Here is a 10,501-nt window from a genome sequence, read left to right as displayed (position 1 = left end):
AAAGCGGCCAACGAGGTAAAGATGTGATGAGTTTGAGTGACGCGAGTGTGAGCAGGATCCTTGGACCTCCTCTTCCAGAAATCAAAACCCACTTTCCCTCCACATCTCTTCCAGGTGATCTCCATCCCAGACGATGACGAGAAGAGTCCGTCATCAGAGCAGGAGAAGAAGAATGGGGAGGAACCAATGGAGACAGACAAAGCCAGCAACGGGGAAGCCGAGAGCGTCAAAGAGAAGGAGGGTGAGAAGAAGGAGGGAGAGAATGAGAAGAAGAGTCCAGAGGGAGGAGAGGAAACCAGGTCGCCTTCAGAGGCCAAGATAGAGGGGTCAGAGGTCAAACCTGAGGCCTCCGAAGTCAAAGGTAAAACTGGAAACTTTTTTTTTTGTCTTTCAGAGTTATCCTTAATTTGTTGTCAGGACTTCACCGTGATTCAAAGACAGATTCAAGTGAATATTGGATATATACAATATCTGAAGACATGGCGGAAGATGTACTAAAGTACTTGGACACCAACAAAGTTTTCCTCATAGAATGGAAATTCAACTTCAGCCACTGACTTCTCATGTAAATGGTTTGTGAAATCAACAGTTTAATCTATTAAACATTTGGCTGAATTTCTGAAGAGTAATCAAGTGTTTCAGTCCTTAAAATTGTCACATAAATGCATCTGAAAGGCTTTTAAATGAATGAATGAATAACTTTTAAAACAGATGGGCAAAGCCCAAAGATGGGGGTGGTTGTTTTCTCAGTCTGTTATTTTTTTGTAATCCTGGATGTTTCTTAAAGTTTCCTTGTTTTGCAGCAGAACAAAAGACAGAAAAGATGGACACCACTCCTCCTGTAGATGAAAAGAAAGGTAACACCCTGTACACCTGCTTATCTTTCAGATATATCACACAGGAACCTTGGCTCTGAATGCACAGTTCTGCAGGTGATCAGTGGTATTTCCCTGTGTAGTAGTTCAGGTTTCCCCTTCTGTGTTCATGCCTGTTGTTAATCGTGTTTCCATTAACGCCCCTCCTGCAGATCTGAAGGATGAGAAGGAGGCTCCAAAGCTGGAGGAGGCGACCAAGCTGCAGAACGGAGACAGCAGCAAGGAAGGTACAGCCGCCGCTGGAGCAGCCAGTGAAGAGAAGAAGAAAGCCAAGACCAGGTTCATGTTCAACATCGCAGATGGAGGATTCACAGGTACACACACACACACACACACACACACAGAGCGTACACACAGAGCGTACAGTTGTTTTCATTTTATCAGTGACCTTTCTTTCTCTCTCTCTCTCCTCAGAGCTTCACTCCCTGTGGCAGAACGAGGAGCGTGCTGCCACTGTTACCAAGAAAACCAATGAGATCTGGCATCGTCGCCATGACTACTGGCTGCTGGCCGGCATCATACAGTATCCTTCTCCCACTCGTGCTTGGCTCACAGACAGATTTCGGTGTGGTGGATGTAACAGCGAATGGTTCTTTTGGTGTTTTGAAATGAGATAGTTGTTCGCCTTGATGGCTCCCTGCAGACACGGCTACGCCCGCTGGCAGGACATCCAGAACGACGTAAAGTTCGCCATCCTCAACGAGCCGTTTAAAGGAGAGATGAACAGAGGCAATTTTCTGGAAATCAAGAACAAGTTCCTCGCCAGAAGGTTCAAGGTACGAATCCAAATGTTATAGGTGAAGTGTAGCCATGAAATCTTTTCATTCATTAGAGAGTTTGGGTCTTCTCGCTCCTCCCCTACCTTCTGTTTTGTTGTAGCTCTGTAAACTCTTCTTCAGCATTTCTCATGTTTTAGACATAAAATCCAAGGGGGTAATGATTATTTCATTTATTTATTTGAAGTAATTAAAAAGTGAGTGGAAATCAAGTTCTTCAAATACAGAGCTCTGAATGAAAACAGGAATTTAAACTCATCTACAGCACAAACACAGCAGGAACAGTTTGGTTCGTAGGTCTTTCCAGAGGGACTCCACAGAGACCAGGACCCTTTTGTATTACCAGCTCTTCGTTTATGTTTTTTGCAAGACTGGATGAAACTCATACCTGACTCTGGAACTGCTGGGGGTGGTTGTGGTTTAGCAGTGAATGGATGAACAAGAGTTTGTAATGCAATCAGGAGAATATTGCAGATTATGGAGGTGCTGCAGTTGTAATGTCAAGTCTTTCTCTCTTCCTTTCCTCCCCCTCCAGCTGTTGGAGCAGGCGCTGGTGATCGAGGAGCAGCTGCGTCGCGCCGCCTACCTCAACATGTCGGAGGACCCCTCCCACCCCTCCATGGCCCTCAACACCCGATTCAGCGAGGTGGAGTGTCTGGCCGAGTCCCACCAGCACCTCAGCAAAGAGTCCATGTCTGGGAACAAACCTGCCAACGCCGTCCTGCACAAAGGTCAGAGTCCAGAGTAGGAGGTATCACAACAGCTGGTAGAGAAAATGATCTGCTCTTGTCGAGTACAGCTAAACATATTTATTATCCCCCATCTCTGCTATTTGAATTAATATGAGCTTTAAAATCCATCCAGAGAATCAGACCAGAAAGTGAAAACAGCAGCAGGAAAATGTTAAAGTAAAATGAGGAGATGAAACCACTGTGGAGAAGCTCTGTGGTGTGAACTGGACTCTGAACTCAATCATCATAAAAATGTTCTGAAGATAAGTCCCTTATTGCTTCCTGTCTCTGCCTCAGTGCTGAAGCAGTTGGAGGAGCTGCTGAGTGACATGAAGGCAGATGTTACCCGCCTTCCGGCAACCATTGCCCGGATACCACCGGTTGCCGTGCGACTCCAGATGTCTGAGAGGAATATCCTGAGCCGGCTGGCGAGCCGGGGCCCCGAGCCACAACCACAGACACAACAGGTAACACACACAGCGTAGTTCCCTTTTAACATCTGATTTTAAACTGAATGTAGTTATGTAGGAACAGGTTATTGCTTTTAAACTGCTCAGAAAACATTTGCATAGCTTTGAGGTTTGATAAGAATTTTTACTGGCTTTGATAATCCATCCATTATCTGTATGGCTTATCCTGAAGAGGGTCATGGGGCTCGAACCCGGAGCCTTCTTGCTGTGAGGCAATGGCACTAACCACTGCGCCACCAGGCTTTGATGGTTTTCAGAAAAACATTTGCTGAACATAAGAGAATATCTGTTGGTGCTTAAAAGGCATTGATTATTTATCTGAGTGCAAAGTAAATTTCTCCTGTGTTAAGATTTAGTTGAATCAAACACTACCTCGTTTATTTCTTGTCTTCCTCCTCCAGATGTCGCAGCAATAGACTGAAGCTCAGCTCTGTACCTCGAGATCCACCCCCTGACTCGCCCCGACATTCCTGACTGGTGCACAGCAGAACGACACAGCGTGCCCAAGCTTGAAGCCACGCCCAGTCCACCCCCACCCCCTAAACAAACAGACTTCATAATTTTTCTGGAGGATTGAATCCTTGAATCACCCAAGTTTGAGGCTGTGGACAGAAAAGCTATTTTATTTTATTCCTCCTTTTTTCAATTTCTGTATTAATATTATTGATATAATGTTATTATGATGGGTTTTTTTGGGACCTAAATAAAAAAGTAATAAACTATTTGTTTGTTTGCTCAGTTGGGCAGGAGCAGGTACATTGAAACAAAGTCACAGGTTAGTGCAGTTTTATTTTGTGCACTTAAAGCTTCAGATTGCCAACAGTACTGTGAAGGCAGAGCCCCACTTATTAATTTCAGGATTGATTTCTGAAGTTGACTGTATGATTTAATCGTGTTGCATGTCAGTAAACTAACAAGAGTTTTAGAGGAGTGTTTTTATTTTATGACAGCAGAATCAAATCAACGCAGCGTAAATCAGCACAAACACTCTGTCTGTTGCAGACAGTTTACAAATCTCAGGCCATAATCAGAATAATAGTGCTTGTTAACATAATGTGATGTTTCACTGATCCTGATTCCCACTGAGCACAGTGGGGACAACCCTCAGATGGTCTACTAATTTCTTCTCTCAGGTTCAGTAATAATTAGTCATGTATTAAGTACAGTCTCGTGGTGACGAACACACACCAACACTCAGAGAACATGCCTCAGAAATGCTTCAGGCAGTCCACAGGTTTAGGACACAGACATGTCAGGTTGGTTCACAAGACAAAAGTAAAACCAGGACTGATGATGCATCATAACTGTTACCACATCTCAAAGGGGGTGCACAGACAAACGGAAACAAATGTAAATCTCTCCTGTTGTGTTTAAACAGAAGCTCACATTTCTACCTTGGCAGTAGTTCCAGTTTTGACAGCAAGAGGGCAGCTTTCAAGTACGGTACAGCCCGAGCAGGTGTGGGGAGGGAAACGCAAAGCAGGAATCCATTCACCCAGCTTTGATTCTTCAAACTTTAGGATTACTAAACCTTTTTAAAGTTCTTTGTACATCACGGTTGTTGACACTTGTGATTGCCTCACATTGTTTGCACCTCATTGTGTGCAGGCTACTGGTCTGCAGGCTAAACTTGGTGTGACCTCATGAAAGAAATGGCAGAAAGCAGAGCAGCAGACTGGTCCCACCGGCTCAGCAGTCACCTGCTGCTCAGATTTCAGGTCTCTAACATGTACTGTAGTTTGTCTGTGTAGGAGCGAAAACTGGCAACTGAAACCTTGTTGGATGCACTTGAAGGAAGCCAGTAGAAGCTAATACAGGTCCCAGTTTGCATCTTCCTCTGGCACTGCACATATATAGGAATAATAGAGATGATCAGTCATGCTGCAGGTTGTGTGAACTGAGCAGTGTGCACTGTACTTGATGAACAAACCTGGGTCAGTGGATAACATACTGGTTTTCCTAAAACAGATTGTGATTGTGGTAAATCGCTCGACTACATGGAGGGTGACATGTTTTACAAGCGTCAGGAAGAACAATAAGTCAGTTCGTAAATGAACCGTGACAAATTAACAGTCCAGATGCAGAAACCCACCGTCTGTCGCTCACAGCTAAATAAAACAAAAACACTGCATCCACCTGCAGCTCCGCTCAGTCAAACCTGCCTGGAGAGACACCTTCTGCTGGGAGCGGAGGGAAAAGGAGGCACTGGAGCACGATACAGACCATGCACAGACGAAGGTATCAGTGAGGAAGAGGAGGGTGAGGAGCGCTGGGGAGAGGCTGGAGTCGGTCCACACTCGTCCTGCAACCTGTGTGTCGATCCCTGAAGGCCAGCTCAGTAGAAGAAGTACACTGAGGACAGGAGACACGGACATTGGCTTATGAACAACATTAGAAAAACATCTGCTGCATGTGACGTGTTGATTTCAGCACTGAGTTACTCACAGAAGATGACTCCAACACATATGACACCTATCACAGCCATGATGATCATCATCTGGAAGAAAGACAAACAATTGGCCCAGAGATTGCACAGATAAATCTGGTGTTAAATCATTCTCTATGAGGAACGCAGGTGCTTATCTGCTCTGTGCTTCACTTTGAGAACGTGAATCTGGGGCCGGACAGGTTAAAAAAACAGGATTAGGACCAGATACAGTGGAGCCGCTCCGGTGTCATGCAGACCAGACTGGTTGCACTGGGCAGCTTCCAGGTGTGAACAGACCCTTGTTAAAGGTGCACTGCTCTCAGTGATACCTGGTTAAATAAAGGTTCACCCTTTTAAACGTTGCTCTTTTCTTTCTGTCTTTCTATTTTCTACAGCAGAGCATTTTGTATAACAAGGCAACAAGTCTGATGGAATCCCAGCTGATGATCTGGCTGTTGTACAATAATGCATGGTTGAACAACACGTACAGTCAGGTGATGTGTGTGTGTGTGGACCTAAATACTCCATCAATAAATCCACATGGTGACATGAGAGTCAGTGCGGCTGACAGACAAGAAATCTCATCACCTCTGATGGTGGGGGGAGGACAAGAGAGATGAACAAAAACAAGGGGTTAGAGAGCGAGAGTCGGGTGTCAGCTTGGTGTGTGTGTGTGTGTGTGTGTGTTGAGAGGCAGAACATGAGAAAGGAAAAGACAGAAACCAGATGTTAGTGGAGTGGTTGTGAGTTTGTTTGTATGTGTGCTTTGTCCATCTATTGTGAGGACCACCTGGACTTGTGGGCCATTAGTGTGAGGACACTGTGGTCAGTGCTCACTTCTTCAGAGCTCTGTAAGAGTGTTACGACTTGGCTTTAAGGTTAGAAATAGACTAAATTAGGGTTGTGGTTGTGCATGTGGTTGCAGGGCTGTGAGTCTCTCATGTCACTGATTTAAAATCAGTCCGGACTAAAGCTACTGGACCTAAAAATGTCAGAATCAGCCTCAAAAGGAAAAGGCTGGTGTCAGTCTCTGTTTTTCTTATTGTCAACAAATCCCATGAAGAGCTCAACACAACAATGTGTTAGTCCATCTCCCGATACTCTCTAGCTTCCCTACATTGTTTGTGGCTCTCAGCTCCGAGCCCACTGGTTCCTACTGATGATGTACGGTAAAGCTTGAACCGCTTTTGCACAACAGTGGAGCTCTGTGGCACAGAGGAAGGAGATATGACAGGTTCTGGATACAAACACAGTTTTTATTACTAGCATACTTTCATGATCTATATCACCAGATGTGTGATTTGTGTGTCGGCTTGATAAAACCCACCAATTACAGAAAAAACACTACACACAATGGTTGTGTCATGAGGGTTAATATTGGAGGCTTGGGGGGGCCTTGGTAGGTGGAGTTACATCACAAATCACAGCTGGCTCTTTAATCCCGAGTGTCACTGTAATCCAGACTGGGATTTTCGCTCCCTCTCCTCTAACGTAATCCTCCACACCACCCTGCCTCAGGATTGGTTTGTGAAATGACACTGAGATAAAAATGGATGGAGGGATAGAGTGATGTGGTGAGGATGGAGGAAGAGAGCTCCGACTGAGCTGTGTCTCGCTCAGGTGATGCTCCTGTGAGTTCAGGGTGATGAAGTCTGGTTTATGCAGTTAGAGATGATTCACTAGTTAATGTCCACTGTTGAGCTGTCATGTTGGAAGCTGTATCAGTGTTACAAGATGGTTGTTCATGTCAGTGTGACTCCTCCTCCTGAAATTTAGGACAAACTTCAGCCAATCAGGGTTAAACATGGTGGTAAATTTAAACCACATCTTTTACATTCCACAGTTTGAGACTCCAGTTCTCAGCCAGTGAAAACAGACTCTCAGAGCAAAGGCAGGTTTCTAAATCAGCAGTAGTTTAGAAGCAGGAGCTGAATCAGTGAACAGCAGGTGTTAAGTGTCTGTCTGCATGTGGTGCTGTGGACATCTGATGCAGGATGGGAAAGACGTCCGAGCAATATGAACCTGTCCCACCTTGCAGTTTTTCCACCAGTACTTGTTCTTGAGTTTGGCAGCGCTGCTCTCGAACTGCGAGGCTCCGGCCTGCAAGGCGTCAGCCCGGTCGTCCAGCTCCGACAGCATCTGGTCTCGCTGCAGGACTTTGTCCACATTCACACGCATGATGTCCACCACCTGAGGAGCAGAGACACCTGTCAGCATCACCGTCACAGGGAGAAAGCTTTTAACATGTTGCGATGCTAAATATGCAGCTTTTATCTTGAGTTTCTTTTTTTACTGGTGGTCTGGTTATTCTTTGGAGGCTTGTAAAAATATGTGTCTCTGTGATGTATATTTATTTTAATGCAGCTGATTTGGGGATGTCCTTTGTTGGACGTGTGCTGTATGCTGATGTCCAAAGTTTGTTACAGTATATCTCTTTTTGTTTGGATATTTAAAAATTATTTATAAAAAAATCTATTCTTCTAAATTTAATTTAATTGCGAACTCATCTTCCAAAACCTTGTTCCACTGACTCAGTTTGTAGCTTCACCTCTGCCCTCTGACATCTGGCTCCACAGCAGCAGCATTAACTCGTGTTAATGGAGGCAACACAAACCTCAGAGCGGTGTCCTCACCTCGTCCACCTGCGCCTGTGACTGCTGCAGTCGTCTGTTGCTGGTGACGTTTGGAGCCGAAGCTGGAAGGCCCCCTTCGCCCTCCGGGGCCCCTGGGGCTCCTGGAGCACCTGCTGCCTCTGGGGTCGACCTGCAAGCCAGGAGCGAGTGAGTGTGTATTGGGGACAGAGAGGGACACGGGTGAAGTGATTGTTAGAAATAAGAACAGTCCATAAATGTTGTTAAGTTCAGAAGAACTCGGCACATAAATGTATTTCTGGCACAAGTCTGTCTTCAGCTGAACTCCCTCAGCTGTAAATTCAGCTGTGGCCCTGCTACAAGGAGGAGGCTTTAAACCTGAGTGACAGTTACACTGCAGGACAGTGATGGAAGCTAAAGCATGAACCAGTGCTGTTCGTAATACAGCAACCACTGCTTATGTAGTTTGTACCACAAAAAATGCTACTTTAACTTGAGTAATGTTTTGACGCAGGACTTTTACTTTACCTGTACTTGCAATATTTTCCATTGTAGCATTACTACTTCTACTTTACTTTTGCTTGGACTATTACTTTACTTGTAACAGTGCATTTCTACACTGTGGTACTGCTACATTTACATTTTGCTTTAGTGCTTCTTCCACCACTGTCTTTTATGCTCTTAGCTGTTAGATGAAATCTGTCATTGCTCAGCTATTTTATAAAACAGAAACTGTCCAGACAGTAGGAAGAATAAAAACACGACTCATCAAATGTTGGCCTCCAGCCATGTAACAAAGGCAAAATCCCAACTTTACAATATTCCAAAGTGCCTAATTGAAATTCAGTTGGCTGTTTAATTCTGCAGGATCCACACAGAGCAGCAGGTTTGATGCACAATCACACCAAACAGCAGTTCAGGTTTTACTGCTCAGGCAGTTTTCTAGAGGCAAAAAGCAGAAACATTAGTGCAGCAGCGATCCAGAGCAGAGAAGGCTGGACTGGACTGATGGAGACAAACATGCAGATAACCCCCCCAACACACACACACGGATAATACAAATAAGACAAAAATACAGATAAAATGTTTTTTGAATCCTTTGAGCTGTAGTTTTGGGAAGCAGCTCCAGTCACCAGACGTGCTGCTGTGAACTGAGCAGCCTCTTTGTCTGATCAAAGATCAGCTGGTGTTAGAAAAGCACTGAGCTGATCAGAGTATTGATGGATAGTTTTGTAGGTGAGTCAGCAGTGAGTCATAGTAATGTTTCTGCAGACTCCGAGCTGCAGCGCAGAAATTTCCAGATTCCTCACAAGTTCCCGCTTTGCAAAAAAAAATCAAAGGAATAAAACCAATGGTCACAATTTATGGAATATGACTTAAAATGATTGTTAGCAGTTTTAATACGGGGGGAACAACATCTTCGGGATGTTCTTGAGATTAGAAAACGACACAGTTTGTAGACGAGCGGTTACACTTGAATCTACGGTAGGAAAGAGATATTTACAGATATTTTGAATTTTTTTAGAGGTTCTCAAATAATTAGGAATGATTGAGGTACTCACATGTCAGCGTCAGGATGATAGAGACGATCTGATTCCGACACAGAGAGAGAGACAGAGACACACAGAGAGAGAGAGAGAGAGAGACAGAGAGACAGTGCGACAGAGTGAGAGAGAGAGAGAGAGACCCCGCCCCTACACGCGCGCGCGCACGTTGTGTTTCCACCACTTCAGGGGACATTACATTGACTTCCATTCATTTCCTGGAGACTTAGCCAACCTTAGACCAAGTCATCTCTCTGAAAAACTAAGTTTCATGTATGTGTGCAATTTTCTAAAATAAACGAATGATACTTTAATACAAAAATCGACTGAGTGATAATGCAAATAATCTATAGCAGCAGTATTGGTAGTAGGGGCAGACATTAACTGGAAGGTTAAGTTAAGAAATATCTTCGTTCAGTGCTTGTTTACAGCTTGTTGTGATGTTTCTAATTGCCCCCCAAAAAAGTAGCGGCCTCCTCGGCGGCTTCTGATTCACAACATTTCATTACATTCAACATTATGTTTAACTTAATAAATGTTGCAAAATAATTCGGGGAATATGGGATAGATACAGGATCGATCCTCGCATTTGCAGTAAATGACGGACTTGGTAAACAAAATAATGCAGTATGATAAGTATAGTGGTGTACAGTAGTAGTAGTCGTTCTGATGCGCACTCCTGTCCAGAAGGGGGCGGTAAAGCACCTACAAGCTGCTTGTCAACCGTCATCAAACAAAGGGAAGAAGAACGAGACCCAGGTGTTTAAATTGACTTTCTCCGTGCTTTGTTCTGTTTGACACCCGCAGGTCGTTTGTTTTAGGCGTCCCCTCGTTCAAGTGAGTGTTTTATGTTTTTTCTGTCTTTTACGTTTTGTCGTAGTAACTTATATTTGCCATTCCCTGTATGTAACATACTTTGCCAATACAGGTGAATTTCCTTATCCTTATCTAAAACGAGCTTATCTATTTGCCGATGATTATACCGACTGTAAAGAGCTGGCTGTTTAGGGCTTTCGGTGTTTGTTGCTGAATAATCTAGCCACAGGGGTTGCAAGCCAGTGACTTCTGTGCCGGTCCCAAGCCCGG

The 10,501-nt window shown here is 44.4% G+C and overlaps 2 protein-coding genes and 1 long non-coding RNA gene across 3 annotated transcripts in view; 2 read left to right on the top strand and 1 right to left on the bottom strand.

Moving 5' to 3' along the window:
• The window catches only part of chd4a (chromodomain helicase DNA binding protein 4a), a 26,105-nt gene extending 22,531 nt beyond the window's left edge, over positions 1-3,574 (top strand). The window contains exons 34-42 of the mRNA XM_020615447.1: positions 5-15; positions 115-361; positions 804-857; positions 1,028-1,189; positions 1,290-1,398; positions 1,519-1,651; positions 2,187-2,382; positions 2,680-2,849; positions 3,254-3,574. Coding sequence (XP_020471103.1) covers positions 5-15; positions 115-361; positions 804-857; positions 1,028-1,189; positions 1,290-1,398; positions 1,519-1,651; positions 2,187-2,382; positions 2,680-2,849; positions 3,254-3,268 — 1,097 coding nt within the window. The 3' untranslated portion in view covers positions 3,269-3,574. The remainder of the gene's footprint in view (positions 1-4; positions 16-114; positions 362-803; positions 858-1,027; positions 1,190-1,289; positions 1,399-1,518; positions 1,652-2,186; positions 2,383-2,679; positions 2,850-3,253) is intronic.
• A 90-nt stretch (positions 3,575-3,664) lies between these two features.
• On the bottom strand, positions 3,665-9,509 carry LOC109968870 (vesicle-associated membrane protein 2-like). The gene is made up of 5 exons (XM_020615422.1): positions 9,434-9,509; positions 7,914-8,043; positions 7,312-7,470; positions 5,298-5,349; positions 3,665-5,204 (listed from the first exon to the last, which is right to left on the bottom strand). Coding segments are annotated over exons 1-5 (360 nt in total). The 5' UTR covers positions 9,436-9,509; the 3' UTR covers positions 3,665-5,187.
• A 656-nt stretch (positions 9,510-10,165) lies between these two features.
• The window catches only part of LOC109968877 (uncharacterized), a 10,841-nt gene continuing 10,505 nt past the window's right edge, over positions 10,166-10,501 (top strand). Inside the window, exon 1 of the long non-coding RNA XR_002276193.1 lies at positions 10,166-10,252. This is a non-coding gene — a long non-coding RNA (uncharacterized LOC109968877). The remainder of the gene's footprint in view (positions 10,253-10,501) is intronic.

Source organism: Monopterus albus, unplaced genomic scaffold, assembly GCF_001952655.1.
Source record: "Monopterus albus unplaced genomic scaffold, M_albus_1.0 scaffold165.1, whole genome shotgun sequence".
Taxonomy (NCBI): domain Eukaryota; kingdom Metazoa; phylum Chordata; class Actinopteri; order Synbranchiformes; family Synbranchidae; genus Monopterus; species Monopterus albus.
The sequence above is the reverse complement of the archived record's forward strand: the minus strand, read 5'-3'. Positions and strand labels throughout refer to the sequence as shown.